Below are 19,653 nucleotides of genomic sequence, written 5' to 3' on the forward strand. Positions count from 1 at the left end.
GACGATGTCGTTGACGCCCACCATGGCGCCGCTCCAGTGGTCTCCCAGCGGCGTGCCGAGGTGAACCTGGAACTCCTCCTCGGGCTCGAACACGGAGTCGTCGTTGATGTGAACGGTGCAGTTCTTCACCTGATGGAGCAACAAAACTTTAATGATCCAGAAACTGAAAACAACGACAAACGGACTTCGGATGAGAAACACAAAGAAACTTCTAACCTTCTCTCCTTTGAGGAAAGTGATGCGTGACTCGTCGGCGTTCCGGCGCTCCTCGAAGTCGTCCATCACCATGGCAGACATCGTCCGCGTGAAACACCTCACCGACGACTTGAAGGACAAGTCGCCCGTACGGATGATGGGGATGTGGAGGACGCTGTCCTTCTCCTTCACGGTGTAGGCGCTCTTCTGAAACTGCATGCTGGGAACTGACAGAGAAATATGACGGTGAATTCTGGTCGATAGAAGTGAATTAATTAATCATGGTTAAAGGGATACTTCACCCAAAATCGATAATTCACCAATTTTCTACTCACCGTCATGCCAAGGAAGCGTTTGGAGAACTTTCTGAGTCATCAAAACGCTTTAGGAGTTCCAGGGGGGGTCCGGCTGGTGACGGGTTTTCATATAATGGCGGCGGATAGAGTTCACTTTTAAATCGTCCAAAACACACACTATGAAACATCCAGATACCTCCATACTGCTCGTCTGTACTGACCCAAGTGTCCTGAAGCCGCCACATGAAAAAGTTGTTTTGAAAAAATAATGTGATCTCTGTTTTTAGCCTTGTTGTAGCAGTAGCTCCCAGTTCTTCCGTGTTTACATCAAACATCCAATGGTTTACAACGACCAACGAACATCTCACAGCAAATCTTGCACAGCCACTGGGAGCTAGCGCTACAACAAGGCTAAAAACAGAGATCAAATTAATTTTTTCCTAACAACTTTTCCATGTGGCGGCTTCAGGACACTTGGGTCAGTACAGACGAGCAGTATGGAGGTATCTGGATGTTTCATAGTGTGGGTTTTGGATGATTCAAAAGTGAACTCTATCCGCCGCCATTATATGAAAATCCGTTGCCAGCCGGACCCCCCCTGCAACTCCTAAAGCGTTTTGATGACTCAGAAAGTTCTCCAAAAACCTTCCTTGGCATGACAGTGAGTAGATGATAGGTGAATTATCGATTTTAGGTGAAGTATCCCTTTAATAATAAACACTCTTTGTGGGTGAGTGGACGTACTGTCCTGGAAGGTGTCCGTGATGACCACGTTGGCTTCGTACGGCTCCTGCAGGACGGCGCCCTGAGGAGAACTGAGGAAGACCACGAAGGACTCGGGTCCTTCGATGGACGGGTTCTGCACGTCGTCCATGATGGTCAGACTGCACGTCTATGTGGAGAGAGAGAGAGAGAGAAAGTTGTGAGTAAAGTTTTTGAAATAAAAAACTCAGTAGTGTCCTCAGCTGCTGTGGAGGAAGGACAAACTCTTTTATTTATACATTCATAATGTGGATCCACTGTGTGTGTTCTGTTGTTGTTATCCATCACTCAGACACATCCCACAGCCGGGTTCGTCTAATACCGACTCTTTGGAGACCTTAAACATTTTTTATCCAGGTAAATACTGTATGTGCAGAATAAAATGAAGAGGCTGCATCAGTGCATTTATGAAACAGACTTTGTGAGAGCAGATGAACTGTTACACTGCAAAAACTCAAAATCTTTCCAAGAATATTTGTCTCATTTCTAGTCAAAACTATATCTTTCCACTTAAATAAGACTCATCGCCTAAAAATTAATTTATTAACTTGTTTTTAGTTAATTTTCACTTGTTTCAAACTGATTTTCAATTGAAATAGGTAGAAAAATCTGCCAGTGAAAGCAAGTTTTTAGTGCTTGTAATAAGAATGTGTCTATTGTCTTACAAATGTATATTTATTATATATTTTTTAGCTAACTCGGGTGCATTTACATTTGTTTTTTACAATGTTTTATTAATGTACATTGTCCCTTGTCAATAAATTAAACTGAAACTGAAGAAAGGAAAACTTGCTCAACTATCAGATTTTTCTACTTATTTCAATAAAAATATGCTTGAAAGAAGTAAAAGTGTCTAAAAACAAGCTACTTTTTTAATGTGATGAGTCTTATTTTAAGTATAATTAGATTTGTTTTGACTAGAAATGACATTTTGACAAGAAATAAGACAAATATTCTTGGTAAGATTTTGAGTTTTTGCAGTGTAGCAGTCTCTCTCTCTCTGTCTCTCTCACCTCCTCAGTCTTTCCCGGTTTGAACTCCACCTTCTTGGAGCTGGGGATGTAGTCGACCCCCGGGCTGGCCGAGGCCGGGTCTGAAGGTCGAGTGGCGCACCACACGGACGTCAGCGAGGACAGGTCGCTGCCGAGCCGCAGGACCGGGATTTCAATTGTGCCTGTAGTGTGGAGGGAAAAAAAAAAAAAAAAAAGACAGAAAAGAATGAAAGGCAGAAACGACTGAGTCAGGATTCTTGAGGCGTTCGTTCTGTCAGATGTCAAACGGAGACTTTGAGCGACCTTCGACGGACTCTGGTTCTGCCATTTGAAAGCCATTGCAGCCATGAACTAAATAGCAGCAGCAGAGCAAATTGACTGTGAAACTTAATTCTGCAGCGGCTAATTGCAGCGGATGTTCAATGAGGCACGGTTGATGCCTTTATTAAAGATATAAACCACGTCAGAGGAGGAAAGGAGGAGAGGAGGGAACTGGACAGAGATGAAGAAGAGGAACTAAGCAGGACTAATATACGACATCATCTTTCAGGTTGAATTGCGACTCCGATGCGATTTCAGAGATTTGTAGCGGCTCGGTGTGACTGTGACTATCAGAGCTGAGCCTCCTGCTTCCAGAGACAAAAATCAAAGAGACTGTGATGTTTAAGTGCTGTTGGTGTGTGATGCTTTAATGTGGTGTTTGTGATGTTTTGCAGGATTTCACATCCATGGCAACAACAGCTATTGAACTGGACGGATGGTTAGAAACAGGCCAGAGAGTCAAGAGACAGATGGTTCATGTTCATGTTCATGTTTAGTTGTTATCATTAAAGAGGAACTATGCAGGATTTTTAGTTGTGTGATTTTTAGTTGTCTGTGGTCAAAAGTGGTAGCGTTTGCCGGCGCATCACGGCTCCAAACTCTTTTGACCACCAAACTGAAATCGTCCCAACATAAAATTTGAACCGTCCCAAAGTGAATGCCTGTGTTGTGTTGTCTTCTATAATTACTGCCAGAAAAACACAGAGTATTAGGAAATGAATGCAAACTATTTCTTTTACATATTTGACCATGCATAATCAAAATAACATATTTATATATATTTATATATGTGTATATATTGATTATGCATGGTGAAAATACAAGGCACAAGAAGCAGTGTTAGGCAAATTACTTTCAAAAGGAACGAGTCTGCGACACAAACGCTGTCTCTTGTTTATGACCGATAAGACTACACAGATATACACGTCATAACATCGTATATGATATATAACGTTATCCATCGCTCCATGGATTGATTTCTCGCCGGCTGCGTTAAAAACAAATACACATGGCCAAGAGGAGGTGTAGCAACACAGAGGAGAACAGACTGGACTTGCATAGTTCCCCTTTAAAATTAAAAGAGGCACTATTTGGCCTCCGTACTGATTTGAGTTCATATGTGACGATGATCTTCACAAGTTTGAAACGACTGGTTTAAGGTTTTTTTTTTTTTTTTTTTTTTTTTTTATTGGTGATAAAGTGATAGACAAGGTGACGTGAGGGACAAAAAACGTTATAAGCACATATAACCACATAGACAAACATACGAACAATTGACATAAGTACAGACAACAACAGGAAAAGACATGCCACGTTGATACATAAATGTAGTGTTAGGTGTGTGTGTGTGTGTGCGTGTGTGTGCGTGGATGAGAGGTTAGTGGAGTGCTATTACTTATAAACAATATGGTATATAATACGGTGATAGTGACAGTAATAATAATAAAGAAAAGAAAATAAACAAATAATGATAATATTAGGGATAATGAATAGATAATAAGAGAAAGGAGTAATACATGTATATAATGATAAAGTAAGACTTTAAAAATAAAGGGACAAAAAAATAAATAAATAAATAAATAAAAGAAAAGAAAAAAAAAATATATATATATATATAGGCCTATATATATATATTATAATTTGTATTAAAAAAATATATAATAAAAAAAAAAAAAAAAAAAAAAAAAGATGCATGTAATCATTTTCCTTTGTGTAGATTAATTTTCATGATAGTGATAAATTGCAATGAGAGGTGAGGTCAGGTCGTGCCGCCGGAAGGAGGTTGGTTTAAGGTTTAAGTTTTAGTAAAGTGAAGGAAACCAACAAGAAATAAATCCTCAGACCGTTGGATCCAGCTCTTTACAGGACGACAGGAACTCTCTTTTACTTCCTAATTTCCCCTCAGAGATCACTACTGTTTATATTCCTCTTTAGATAACGTACAGCCGTGAAAAAATCAATGACGTGAAAACCGACTGTAGCTCAGTCATACATCAGTGTGTCCAAACTCTTTTGCAAAGAGGGCCAGATTTGGAGCCGACCATTCAGCCTGACATCATTTGAACCATTAACATTAAATGCAAATGAACTATTTAATACATTTTTTTTTTATTGCAAATGGCATTCTTTCCATTTCTTCACACAGAATATAAATAAATCTAATCAAGTTTTTACCAAAATCACTCTGCTTTTCATATTTGAAGACCACATAAAATGAAGAAAAAGTCTGTCTGGAAAAAAAACTTTCAGGAAGCTCAAACATATCTAGGTTCATTTGAAACATTGCATATTATATTTTATATTATATTGAGAGATTTGAGATTTATTTTCACACACGCACACATCATCTGGAAAAATCTTAACAAACATAGATAAAAACGACTCCTACCGGCATCTTCGCTGAAGGTGAAGGTGGCGTTCCCGAGGGACACGGTGGAGGCGTCGTTGGGTCCGTCGATCACGACCTTGGCCACCGCCACGTCCCCCATGCGGGCGTTGTCGGAGGCGTCCGACAGCACCAGCTCGAACTCCTCCGACAGCTCGTACTCGCTGTCGTCGATGAGCTTGATGTCGCAGGTGGTCATGCTGACGCCGGGGCCGAGGATGACGCGGTTGTCGCTGCTCATCCCGCGGCTCTTGTAGTCCGAGCCGGACTCGAGAGCGTGGAGGCTGCTGCCCTGAGCCGACTTGGCCACGGTGTAGCAGAGAGCGGAGACGGTGCTGGAGGCGTCGCCTGGGGGGGAGGAGGAGGAGGGGCAACGAGGCATGTTGGTTAAAGGGATAGTTCAACAATTTGGCAAAATGCATAGTCTTAGGAGTAGGTTCGTTAGGTTTAAATGCCGGTGCAAGCTGTTTATAGAACGGCGAAGCAGAGCCGCGAGCTGCTCAGAGGAGCTACGCTACGTAGGCTCATGGGATTTCTTGGTTTCCCTCATCAAACTCATCAAATACACAATCCAACAACTCCAAAAGCTCTGGTGGACAAGTTGTGACCTGCACATTCACCACGCTATGAGATAATAACAGAACGTTACCAGACAGAGTTGTTTTAGAGGGAAATTCATGCAAAACCGCTGATGTGCGTTCCCGTTGGAGGCAGTTTTTCATCAAGCAGTCTCTGTATTTACCTCTAAATCAACTCTGTCTGGTAACGTTCTGTTATTATCTCATAGCGTGGTGAATGTGCAGGTCACAACTTGTCCACCAGAGCGTTTTGGAGTTGTTGGATTGTGTATTTGATGAGTTTGATGAGGGAAACCAAGAAATCCCATGAGCCTCCGTAGCGTAGCTCTGAGCAGCTCACGGCTCTGCTCCACCGTTCTAAAAATAGCTTGCACCGACAATTAAAGGTAACGAACCTACTGCTATGACTATAGGGATTATGGCAATGTGCCAATTTGCCAAAAATGTTGAACTATCCCTTTAACACAAGGATAGTCAGAGAGGTAATAACAGACGTCAGGATCGGACAGCGTCGGTCACCTTTTCGCTCGATGGGGACGTGGATGAACCCGGTGCTCTCGTTGACGTGGTAGGTCTTCTTGTCGAACTGCAGCGTGGGTTCGTCCTCGGTGTCGTTGATGTTGACGACGGCGCGCGTGTTCCCGCCCAGCAGCGCGTACACGGGCATGCTCAGCTCCACGTTGAAGCTCTCGGTCCCCTCGAACACCTTGTCGTCGTTGATGACTATGGTGCACACCTTGGTGTCCTCGCGCTCATCAAACTGCACCTGTGAACAGAGGAAACAACATACAACATGTTTTTCAAAATAAAATCCAATCCACTTTATTTATATAGCACATTTTCAAAACATAAACGTTCACCAACAGTGCAAAAAAGTCTTATATCTTGTCAAAATATCTCATTTCTAGTCAAAACTAAACTCTTTACACTTAGAATGAGACTCATCACCTAAAAATTTACTTGTTTATATATAATTTCCGCTTGTTTCAAACTAATTTTTCACTTAAAATAAGTAGAAAAATCTGCCAGTGAAAGCAAGTTTTTTGTGCTTGTAATAAGAAAGAAAAACTTGCTCAACTATCAGATTTTTCTACTTATTTCAAGTGAAAATATGCTTGAAAGAAGTAAAAAGTGTCTAAAAACAAGCTACTTATTATGTGATGAGTCTTATTTTAAGTATAATGAGATTTGTTTTGACTAGAAATGACATCTTGACTAGAAATAAGGAAAATACTCTTTTAGTTTTTGCAGTGAAGGTGCTGCACAGTGATTTACATAAAAGACATAAAGCCCAAAATGGTAAGAAAATGTAATGAAGATTAAAAATAAAGAATAGAAAGGAATTAATACATTTAAAAATAACAATAAAAAAAGGAATAAAATAAGAGCCATTAAGAGCAAACAGATTAAAAATACAATAAAATGATAATAAAAAGACAAACAAGAACAGAAATCACACAACTCTCATGCTGAATTAAAAGCCAAGGAATAAAAGTAAGTTTAAAGACGTGATTTAAAAGTCGGTAAGGTGGCGGACATCTTTATTTCTAATGGCTAAACGACATTAATACAATAAGACAATAAGACATAGTTGGAGTTGAAGGCTATGTACCTGTCCAGCATATTCCACGTAGTCCTGTTGGCCCGGTTGTGATCCGACGCTGCTGGTGGAGGTGGCGCCGCCCTGTTCGGTGCGGCAGAGCACGATGGCGTACTGGTTGAGGTTTCCTGTTCGCTTCACCGTCACCGCCACCGTGCCGGCCTTCTCGCTCACATTGTAGCTGTGGAACAATCACAGGAAGTGAAGGATTATTCTTAACGTTCTATATTTCACACTTTTTTATCACTGTTTTATTTTGAAAGGTAGATCCATAAGAAGATATGTCTAGCTGTAGTTTTCCGGAGCTCTAGTAGCAACAGGTCGGTGTCAGCCAATCAGAAGAGAGGAGGAGACTCTGAGCCTCTCTTCTGATTGGCTGACTGTTTTTTGAGTGATCCAATTAAAACATAAAGCAGATTTCAGAATAAAACTTGCAGAGAAATTAAATCCTGCAAGTTGTTGGATGGTGGGTCCAGGTGGTGAGGGGGCGGGGCTTTGTTGTGACATCACAAAGTGACAGGAAGTCCTGACAGCTGGTTTTAAGGCTCAGTTTCTGAATACAGGCTGTGTGCATTTCTCTGTGGACTGAGGCTTTGATACTTTCACAGTATTAATATAGAACCTAGAGCTGCTTTATAATCACACTACACATGGACATCTACCTTTATACTGTATGGAGCTTTAATACAAACATCTACCTTTATACTGTATGGAGCTTTAATACAAACATCTACCTTTATACTGTATGGAGCTTTAACACAAACATCTACCTTTATACTGTATGGAGCTTTAACACAAACATCTACCTTTATACTGTATGGAGCTTTAACACAAACATCTACCTTTATACTGTATGGAGCTTTAATACAAACATCTACCTTTATACCGTATGGAGCTTTAATACAAACATCTACCTTTATACCGTATGGAGCTTTAATACAAACATCTACCTTTATACTGTATGGAGCTTTAACACAAACATCTACCTTTATACTGTATGGAGCTTTAACACAAACATCTACCTTTATACTGTATGGAGCTTTAACACAAACATCTACCTTTATACTGTATGGAGCTTTAATACAAACATCTACCTTTATACTGTATGGAGCTTTTACACAAACATCTACCTTTATACTGTATGGAGCTTTAATACAAACATCTACCTTTATACTGTATGGAGCTTTAACACAAACATCTACCTTTATACTGTATGGAGCTTTAACACAAACATCTACCTTTATACTGTATGGAGCTTTAACACAAACATCTACCATTTACCTCTACATGGTACAAACCTTTTGTGCTCAAAGCTGATGAGCGACCACTGGATGTGGAAGACGTTGTCACTGACCACGTTGGGTTTACTGTCCTTGACCAGGAACTTGAAGTTGTCCATGGTTTCCTGAACGTTCTCCTGGTGCAGCACGTAGCGGATCAGACCCACGTTGATGTCGGCTACAAGAGGAACAAGGTCGGATCAATCAATCAAAGATCAAACTGTGAAGTTCCCTGATTCAGTTAACACTCATGACAGAGATGAAAGGAGACCATCAATCATCCATCACAAGAGGTTGTCACTCTGACCTTCCAGTGTGGAGAGGGTCAAACAGAAAGAGACCGTCCCGATGGGGATTGAGTCTTAATGACCAAAAGTTTTTTTGTGAAGAATGTATTTTGTGAAATAATGATTCTATAATTTGCTGCCTGCGGCCTCTCTCTGTTCCTTGAGAGAAATGAAGAACGCTTGAAAATGAAGATGAAAGTCATCATTGGCTCACAATTTGTGCTCATTTCTTCTTTCTACAGGAGGTTAGGGAGAATAAAAATACTTTGTAATTTGAGAGCAGGAAGCCAAAAAAAAAAAAAAGAGGGATGAGAGTCCCTGCACCAGAAAGCAGCAAAACAGACCTTCAGGAAGAAATAAAAAAAACAGGTAACAAAATATATGCACAAATACACAGAACAAACAACATTATCTCATCGCACATAGAGAGAGTGAGAGAGAGAGGATGTCACCAGTTCATATGAGCGGATCCTTCCTGCTTTATTCAGATTTTCTAAAATCTCCTTTAAGGCGTAAAAGGTTTATTTCGGTTATTGGATTTGTTATCATTAAGAAAATGATGTTTACAAGTTTGCAAATCGTGAATTCAACACATCAAAGTGAGTGTTTCCAGCCGTTCTCCAGCCTGGAGGATCAACATTTCACAAAAGCGAGCTGACATTGATCCTTGGCTGCAGCCCAGAGGTGAAGATAAACAGGCTGCTCATTCATTGCAACTGCAAATTGGGCAAGCAGGAAAAAAACAAACAAGCAAACAAACACCAAAACACTCCCACACCTGCTGGGGTGCCTTTGAAGAAAACTTTCAGAGAAGAAACGACGGACGGACCGAACAAGCACAAGTTTTTTGTTGCTCCCGTTGCGTCCTCGACTCCACAACTTTTCTCCTTCTCCAGCAGCTCTGACTTCAGACGTTTGGAAGAAAAACTCACAAACTTTGGTTTCAAATTCTGATAATAAAAATATTTCTTACCCAATTTTATCCTTATTTTAGCCTAGAAATCTAGCTGCACCCTAGCGGCAGCAAATATATTTGCTCCGCAGGTAGGTCTAGAAACGAGCCATAGGAACTTTTTGAGTCTCGAACACCGTTTGTGTTCACCAATCACAGCGCTCTACCTGTTTAGAGAGTCGTTGGGCGGGCTTAACGCCATGACGACATACTTGCGACGGTGAAAAACATGACAAGATGGCTTTGGCAAAGGAATCGTTTGAATCGGCGTTGGCATCAACTTTGAAAGAATTAAACTTGTCATTTTCTTTAAAAGTTGAGCAAGAAACTACACTGAAGTAATTCATTTCAAAGTAGGATGTACAGTATTTGGTGTTTTGCCGACGGGATATGGGAAAAGTTTAATCTACGTCATCCTGCTCTTTGCTCTGATTGGTCGTAGCGCTACCCTATTGCGTGTAGAGGCAGTTTGAAAGCATTTATAAAATATAAAAACACGAGCACCAGTAGTACGGAGCCAAACAGTTGGGATCCTGGTACCTTGTGTGAAGGAGGTGACAGGGTTTCCAGGCTTCAGCTTGTTCTCCAGGAAGCCGTGCTTCGGCTCCGTGGTGACCTCGTACACCAGCTGTCCGTCATCTGTGTCCGGGTCCATGGTCAGAAGCTCCTTCTTGCTGATCAGGTTTGTGGCCTGAGGGACATTGAACGCACCGTTACTCTTTTTTTTCTACATAAACACCGACATAAAAGTGAGCTCCTTTTTCTCCTCTACTGCTGTAAACGACCTGGATAAACAAAAAGGATTTCACGTAATCTTAAACGACCCGACCGCCATGTCGGCTCGGCTCCACCGCCCCATTACGTGGTGTTTTCACAGATTTTATGCAAAATTAAGATGTGTCGCTTTTTCTTTTTTTTCCCCCCCAGAGCTCAAGTGTGTGGTTGAGTGGAGGGGCTGGTCTCCAGCTGTCGTTGTGATTCAAGTGTCCTTGAGACTGAATTGGTCAGTTACACCCACCTGGAGCATTAACGCCTCTCTAGGAGGTTTACCATCTGTCCATTTTTTTTTTTTTTTGAGTTTGTCTATTTTAAAGGCTGATGAGCTCAGGGTATAAAAGCTGAGCTGTTTTCGCTGGTTCATGTTATTTTCTTGTCCCTAAAAATGGCTGCCACCACTTAACAATCTGATAAAATCCTGATAAAGTGTTTAAGTTAAGCTTTATTCCCAGTTGTTAAATGCTGTTGCAGGAGTTTAACATTGTGATAATTTGCCTCAGTGACTCAGTGATTAGTGGCTTGACTTGACTTATAATAGAAATGAATGGGTTTGATTGTGATGAGCTCTTTGCACCAGCAGGGGGAGTAAGTGGCTAACTTACCTAATGATACTGCTCTTCTTTACCTTGTCTGCCAGTATCAGTGATAGTTAATATGTTGCTGTTTCTCAGATACCTACTGTACAAATTATGTTTCAAGGAGTTTCATTCACACCTTTTCTGAAGTGTCCTTCTGTCAATGACCGATTAAAGTCAAGAAACTAGAAGATAAACTCCCTCTCTGCGCTCATGTCACCTATTTTAGACTCTTAAACATCCTAATTTAACAGAACAAATCATATTAGGGGATGTTTGGAAAAGTGTGACCAAGATTTGTACCTTGTTTTCCATGTATTCAAGCCACTGCAGGCCCAGGTTGGTGACGATACGAGGCGTGCCGTCGTCCACGGGGAGAATATCGATCTTGAACTTCTGGGGAGCAGCCGTCACGACCTGGAAAAAAACAAAGAGAAATCTAAAGTAAGTTTACAAAGATGTTGGATATTCCTTTTGTGGAGAGGTTAGAGGTGAGGGAGGTGGTTTTAACATTGTATAAAAAGGTAGAAGTCCATGTGTAGTGTGATTATAAAGCAGCTCTAGGTTCTATATTAATACTGTGAAAGTATCAAAGCCTCAGTCCACAGAGAAATGCACACAGCCTGTATTCAGAAACTGAGCCTTAAAACCAGCCGTCAGGACTTCCTGTCACTTTGTGATGTCACAACTAACCAGTCACCCAAATCCCCGCCCACCATCATCCAACAACTTGCAGGATTTTTTTTATTTTTTTGAATGTTTTATTCTGAAATCTGCTCTATTTTCTTATTGGATCACTCATTAAAGGAGCGGTATGTAAGAATGTGGCCAAAATTGTTGCTGCAGTCAAATTCAAAACACAGCAGCACGTTGTTTCATTTCGCCACATTTCCTCCCTCTTTTCTAACTTTCACTTTGTAATTCTTCCCTTTAGCTTTAGCTTTAGCTCAAACTAACTAGACTATATGCTCACAACAGCAAGCTGTGTATCAAACGGCAGAGAGACAAGCTGCTTATTTCTAACGTGTGATATCAAGGAAATATGACCATAATAACCGATAATAGAAAACAATCTTTTTTTTTCCGCGATCTTGTTTTATCTCCCAGCCGTAGCTGCAGCTCAGTGGAAGCTTAACTGGCAACCCGGAGGCTGAAATGCCACTGACGCTGAGTCTCTGTGACATATTATTAGGGTGAATTCACGGCCAGTTGCTTTAGATTTCTTACATATTGTACCTTTAAACTGCAGCCAACCAGAAGCAAAGCACTGAGCCTCCTCTCTTCTGATTGGCTGACACCGACCTGTTATTATTAGAGCTCCAGAGAGAAGCTCGATATGAGAGAGGAGGTGGAAAACTTCACTTCTTATGGATCAACACATCACATAAAAGACAGGAGAAGACTAAAAGGATGGGACCTTGGAGACATTTTTTTTTTATATCTCCAACGTTCTTGTTAAAGTGTCACAAAAAAAAAAACATTTTCATTTCCACCACCATGGAAACAACTTTGTTTTTTATTGAACCGGATTCTGAGTTAATCTGTCCCTCAGGTTTTACAGTACAGACATGAGGCCGACTGCCCTAGCCTAGTGGATAGTGACATTCACTTCGCTTCATGAACGTCACAGGCACAGAAACAAGCTCTACTGGTTATTACTTTATGGATTGAGGATGTAAAAATCAGACAAACCGCTTCAATATCACTAGTTACAACATCTCGTCTGCAGGTTATACGGTACATGAGGGAATATTGGAGCGAGCGGCAGCAGCCTGTCATCACCGGAGATGCCGTTAAGGCCAACTTTGACATGTGCCCTTTGAAAGATGCATTCATCCACACGGTTTATAGGAGCTCATACATTATTTAATAACAGAGCAGCGGCTCCGGTGGGAAAAAAAAAAATCACCTCAGATGCTCGCGGCAGTAAGACAGAAAACCATCATCGGACCCATGCACAGAGCAGCACACGTGTGACCACTGAAGCAAAAGTCCTCAGGTGATGGAAAAGATAATAAACACCGGCCTGAGAAGTGTGTTTCTGTGTGTGTATGTGTTTCTGTGTGTGTGTGTGTGTGTGTGTGTTTGTGTGTGTGTGATGGTTGATATCAATATTTTCCTGCTGTCATTCAATTTAATCATAAGAACTATTAGTGGAGAGACGGCAGGTGGTGGAGGGGGCAGCTGAGAGGGACGGATAAATTGACAAGCGGAGGAGTCAATTCGCCCTGAGGGTTGCTCATAACTACCACCATAAAGCTGACATTAACAGCATACACACACACTCACACACACACACACACGCGCTCACACACACTTATTGCCGTCCTTGTGAGGACCCTTGTCTAATCCTCGCTAAACCAGTGGCTTCTGCTCGAGCCCAGAAAATAACCACTGGACCACGAGGGGCTGGCGGGATGAGTCTGAGGGATTTATGAGCTCAGTTTACCAGGACGGGAAACAGGAAAATACTAAATTCTGCTACACAAGTTTTCAGGCTTTTTTTTTTCCAGTTCTCCAAGTTTCACATCTGCAGGTTTCTAAAAAATACTTAGGGGGTATCATCATCATCCTCATAATCAAAACATGCTCTCACTTTCCAAAGACTTTCTAACTTTTCTTAAAGGTACACTGTGTAGGAATTCCTCCCATCTAGCGTTGCGGTTGTATATCGCAAGCAACTCAATTGTATTTTTCATGCTGCATTCACCTGAAATTGGGCAGACGGCAGACGGACGACAGCCGCTGCACGTAACGGCATAAACAAGCCTCTATGTAAACAAGTGGTCCGTCAGCACGAGGCAAAACAATACACGTGACAATATGTTGTCATGGCGATGTGGTATTGTTTACCTGACCCACGTTTTACTGGCTTTCTCCGGACTTCTGTGACTAAAATGACATCTGGCTTGTTAGATAACAGGAGAAGTTACACAATGTCCCTTTACAGGTCCAGAGTTTCCAAGAATATCCTAACTGATTGCCCTTTCATTTTGAAAATGTCCTTACTTTGCAAAAGTGTCATTGCTCGACAGAAAGAAAGAAAAAAAAAATCACCTCACCCACTCCAAGTGTCACTTGTCAAATAAAACTCCTCACTTTGCAGTAGTGTCCTAATGTTTCACCTATTTCCTCACTTTCCACAACCATCCTAACTTTGACAAAATGTCCTGGCTTTTCAAAAAAAAAAAAAAAAAAAAAAAAAAAGTTCTCACTTTCCAAAATGTCATTGCTTTTCAAAAATATCATCTTTTTCTATTTGTACCGTCCTTTTCAAAATATGTCCTAACCTTCCACAAACGTTCGCCAGTTTCCAAAATGACCTCCCAATTTAAAATGCCCATACTTTCAAAAAATCTTGTTCACTTTCCAGCATAATGTGACAGACAAGTGGTTGAAGCATAAAACACATATATTATCAATGTCCTGTCTAATAAAGAATAAAAATTGCCTTAAAAAAAATAATTTAAAGCAAAAATAGCATTCACTTTCCAAGAATGTCCTCACTTTAAGAAAATGTCCTCACTCGCCAGTTTTATGACCGAGTCCCCACAAAGACAGACAAATAAGAACACACACACACACAGGCAAAATGCTGATTCACAACTCCTGTCATAAAAAAAAAGGTCAGGACAGTGGCTACCCACACACCCACACACACACACACACACACACAAACAGACACACAAACACTGACCTTCGCACACACACACAGAGTCAGACTCCCACCAATGCCCTAACTCTTCTAATTCAATCATCTAGCTGCAATAAAAATGACAGGAAGCTCCCCGACACACACACACACACACACTACAAATGTGGCCTTTGTGTTGTCGTAAAAATGACACACACACACACGGACAGATGCGGTCACCTCTTTGCCCCCCTCCTCCACCATGAAGAGCAGGTTGGTGCCGTCGGCCACGGAGAAGGTGAAGCGGTCCTTGAGCGAGTTGGAGCCGTCGTGGTTGTAGCTGATGCGGTTCTGGTAGACGTCGTCCATGGTGAAGCTGCCGGTCTGCCGGTAGTGCTGCCCGTTGCTCGTGCGCTCGATGGTGCCGTGGCGAGGGGGCTGGACGACGGTGAAGACGATGGACTCCGCCTGGATCCAAAGAAAGAGCGAAGGTTTGAAAGCGTTAACATCTTAGATTGTATACATATCATCCAGTTGCTGTCAGTCCTTCAGCAGAAAATCTCTAATTGCAGTGAAGCGAGGCCGGTCAGACTCTACAAGAGTTTGTCCAGCAAAACAGGAAATTGCAATAATCACATAATCCCTCCTGGAGTGGACTGCACATCACAGACTGATGGAATTAACAGTGTAAGACTCTTTCTTTAAAGCAACTGAAAATAGGATTTGGAAAGTTGTTGTTACCCAGCAAAAAAAAATCTGTTACGGGAACAGATGGTTACACGGATATTAAAACCAAAAGCCGACCTAATAAATGTAAATGTAAATGTACTTCATTTATAGAGCGCTTTACAACAATCCTTTCGGTGTACCAAAGTGCTTTACAGCAGATAATAAAAAGAAGAATAAATAAAAACAATTAAAAACAATAAAATACAGCAAAATCGAATAATTTAAAATAAGATAGAAGTACATCACGCTACTGGGTATTAAAAGCCATCCTAAATAAAGGTTTTTAGCCTAGATTTGAAGAGGCCCCGGTCAGAAATAAGACGCATCTCGACGAGGAGCTTATTCCAGAGTCTGAGAGCAGCAACGGAAAAGGCTCGGTCACCCCAGTGTTTATATTTTGACCTGGGCACTTCCAGCAAAAGTTGGTTAGTTGACCTCAGAGCTCAACCAGGATTTCGGACGGTTAAAAGCTCAGATAAATACGATGGGGCGGGGCTGTTAAAACATTAATAGTTTAGAATCAATTCTATAAAGGACAGGAAGCCAATTGTTGGTTAAAAGACGGGGAGCAGCGTTTTGCACAAGTTGAAGGCGACTAAATAAGAGAAGACTGGGAGACGCCGACATAAAGTGCATTGCAGTAGTCTAATCTTGAACTGATTAGAGCAGGGGTTTTCAAAGTGTGAGAGAGTGAGCCCCCCTTAATGAAAAATAAACAGCTGTGCGCCCCCCCCCCCCCCCCCCCCCCAAAAAAAAAAAAAAAAGAGAGATAGAGAGAGAGAATTAAACAGCCTATTTATTATCAGTTACTATGACCAAAACAATATTTGATTCATTAAACGCATATATTAGCCTAATTATCATGACAACATAAAGCACTGACTAATAAACCTAAACATTGATATAGAACTGTAACACACTCATCACACAAGCAGCTTCATGCTCTCCCTGTGTGATCATCTGGGAAGCAGACAGTCTGAGCTGAGGTTGAAGTTTATATCAATGCACAGGTGACACTGTGACAGGTCTCCACTGTACGTCTGTAGGCCTACCACATGTCAGCTGTTCAACTGTAGTAGAGGAAAACTCCGCTGTTTACAGCTCCGCTGCGACGTGCAGCTTTTTTTTTTTTTTTTTTTTTAGGAGCGGTAGCCTATATTGCGGCTTTATGCGGGAGGACACACGGTAGACTGCTGATCCAATGTATTTATCTGAGCTTGGTCACGGTGAGAGGCACCGGGTCGCTTTGAGCTGCGTTCAAGTTATACCTGATGCTGCGCAGCACCTGACGCTCCTCTTTTTCTAATCAGAACAGCCGACGTACAGTACGTGCTACATTCAGCCGAGGCCAGCGGAGCTCCGCTCTCCCTGCAACACAGTCTCTCTGATCACTGAGCGTCACATACAGTATCGCCGCGGAGGGGATTGCATTGGGGCACCTTGGGCGTCAGCGCACAACGCGAAAGGGCCCTGTCCAAGCGTCAGTTCACGTCGGGGGTGAGACTGCTCCCTGACACATCAGTCGAGCATAATCGCAGCCTGTGTGTTACAACAAGATCGTGTTTTATCATATCGCAGTGTAATTGCAAATTATAGACTACTGCAAAAACATTAATCATATGTGCAAGTGACATGTAACTCATCTTTTGTTTGAATGTTTTCAGTTTTTCTTTTTTTCTTTTTCTCATGTCGCGCCTCCCCTCAAACTCTCTGGCGCCCCCCAAGGGAGGCGCGCCTCACACTTTGAAAACCCCTGGATTAGAGCATGGATGGCTTTCTCAAAGTCGTGACGGCTTAAAAACATTTTTAACTTTAGCCAGAAGATGTAACTGGAAAAAACTAGTCCTGCCAACACTGCTGATTGATTTGTTTGTCAAACAAAAAGAAATACATAAACAAGCAGTGTCACCTCAGTGTCGGCATCCGTGGCCTTCAGCTCAAACTCGGTGATGGTCTTCCTCACGCCCTCCTGGACCCTCATCCCCGGGACCTGCAGCAGAGGCAGCGAGTCGTCCACGGGTTTGATGGTGATGTAGAACGTCTGGGCAACCTGAAGGAAACACAAACATGAGGCCACGATGAAGCTCGTTCATGGATTTATTTGAGTTTGATGCAATATTTACAGGTATAATGTTGTGCTCAAAACATAGCAACTTTGGATACACAGCTGATTTGTATTCACACTCATATCAACATGCACTGGATGTGTTTGTGCACTGAATGAGAACTGGATCTTGTCTCCAAACATTTGGTTTGAAGCTGCTTTAGGACGGGATTTTTTATTCAAAGTCGAAGAATGAAAGAGAGCAACAGTTACAGCGACAAAAACCTCCTGAATCTGACCTTCGAAATATCATTGGATTATATGTCACACAATCTCAAAAAACTTTATTTTAACTTTATTTCCTATAGCAATGCTAATATATATATTATACTATATGAATAAATGATGGATTTAGCATTTATAAACAAGTTATTTAAATGTTAGTGGTTCATTAGATCATTTATTAAGTGTCAGTTAATGATTAACAAACTATTTAAATAAATATTTATGCTGCATTTGCAGAGATTTAGACATTTACTACTTGATTAATGAGTGTGTCAACAATTGTGTTTGTTTTATCAACACTTACAGTATTGATACTGCAAGTCAGGACTGATCCAGGTTGTTAGGTACTGTAAGTACTTTATAAAACATCAAAAACATATCATTTAACGCATTATAGATTATTTTATTTAACATGTATGACTGTGTTTATAAATCAATACATAGCTAGGATGAATGAACTAATGCATTCAAGTGCACAGTTATTATAAAGTGTTACTGGTTGCTCTTTTTAACTTGCTTAATTATTTGATATGAGACTCAGATGATTTGTTAAGTCATTTTCAATGCATTTCATTTGCAGCAGTGTGGCTGAATGTGTAAAATAAAACCTGTCACGGGCTGGAGTTTATTTCACTGTGGTGAGAAAAACTGTCGTCACTTTCTATTCTGCACGACACCTCGTCTGTAACGTGAAAGATATAAAACTCGCAAAACTGCAGTCACAGACTCTTCTCCTTCTGTAATATCACTTGAAAATGCTAAATAACTCGTTTTTTAATTCAAACCACTCACTCATTCACTCACTCAGTCGCTCACTAAATGCAGCCGCTCCAACTTGGAGAGCTGAGAGTTAACACCAAACCCACTTCACAAACACCAACCACTACAGCGTCCACAAAAGCCTCCACACACTGCAGTCAGCTAGGCGTGAAGGCCAAATGACCTTTTTCACATGTTTACTCAAGTCCTTGTGGTTCTCATTAGTTGGGATTAGCAAGGCAGATTTATGCATGAGGAGGACTGTGGGGGGAGGAGAGAGGAGTAGCACTTCCTCACCGCTCGGAAAGCTTAAAGTTCATTACATTTGGTATATATTCATTCATATTATCTATATTTTATATAGTAGCATCAAAAAACTCCTTACTTACTGTAGCCTTTACATTAAAAGGGTCGTTGCTGAATATTTCAGGTTTTAAAAAGAAGGAATAAATTTTAATTTGACTTATTTAAGACTAAATTCAACTTGGTCCCAAATCCCATTAAAAAGTTGGACATGTTTCCTGCTTTATCTTCAGGGATCACATGACCTGGTTCTGTCCGGGGCTGATTAAAGATGTAGAGCAGCAGGTGACCTCGTGTGTTCTGCAGGTGAATTTCTTAAAATATATTTTTTAAATTCAGTGTTGCAAAGGGTCCAAAAAGACCTTGTGAAGTCAAACATTTCGTAAAGGGATAGTTCAGCATTTTGGCAAAAATTCACCTATTGCCATAATCCATATTGTCTTAGGAGTAGGTTTATTACCTTTAATTGTCTGTGCAAGCTTTTTTTTCTTTTTAGATCGGCCTTTCCCGCAAAACTCATCAAATACACAATCCAACAACGGCAAAATGCTCTCATGGAGAAGTTATGACCTGTACATTCACCACGCTATGTCAAATAACACACTCACACACCCAGCAGCCGTGTCTGAAATCTAGTTTTGGCTACGCATTTGCCTCGAAAACAACTCTTTCTCGTAATGTTACATTATTATTTCATAGCGTGGTGAATGTGCAGGTCACAACTCGTCCACCAGAGCGTTTCAGAGTTGTTGGATTGTGTATTTGATAAGTTTGATGAGGGAAAGGCGAAAGTACCACCAGCAGCTTGTGTCTCTGCCCCACCGATCTAAAAACAGCTTGCACCAACAATGACAACAAGGTAATGAACCTACTCCTAAAACTGTAGGGATTTGCCAAC

General features: G+C 41.2%; 1 protein-coding gene across 1 annotated transcript in view; it reads right to left on the reverse strand.

The window, feature by feature from the left end:
* fras1 (Fraser extracellular matrix complex subunit 1) overlaps positions 1–19,653 on the reverse strand; it is a gene marked incomplete at its 5' end in the record, with an annotated part of 337,050 nt that overhangs the window by 18,242 nt on the left and 299,155 nt on the right. Inside the window, 12 exons of the mRNA XM_083979904.1 lie at positions 1–129; positions 217–422; positions 1,236–1,383; positions 2,267–2,427; positions 4,956–5,300; positions 6,050–6,296; positions 7,143–7,311; positions 8,429–8,588; positions 10,190–10,340; positions 11,305–11,418; positions 14,876–15,103; positions 17,274–17,414. The exon at positions 1–129 is cut by the window's left edge and continues 28 nt beyond it. Of these exons, the coding sequence (XP_083836030.1) occupies positions 1–129; positions 217–422; positions 1,236–1,383; positions 2,267–2,427; positions 4,956–5,300; positions 6,050–6,296; positions 7,143–7,311; positions 8,429–8,588; positions 10,190–10,340; positions 11,305–11,418; positions 14,876–15,103; positions 17,274–17,414 (2,199 nt within the window). The remainder of the gene's footprint in view (positions 130–216; positions 423–1,235; positions 1,384–2,266; positions 2,428–4,955; positions 5,301–6,049; positions 6,297–7,142; positions 7,312–8,428; positions 8,589–10,189; positions 10,341–11,304; positions 11,419–14,875; positions 15,104–17,273; positions 17,415–19,653) is intronic.

The sequence above is a fragment of the Trachurus trachurus genome (assembly GCF_905171665.1).
Source record: "Trachurus trachurus genome assembly, chromosome: 9".
In the NCBI taxonomy this organism is placed as follows: Eukaryota; Metazoa; Chordata; class Actinopteri; order Carangiformes; family Carangidae; genus Trachurus; species Trachurus trachurus.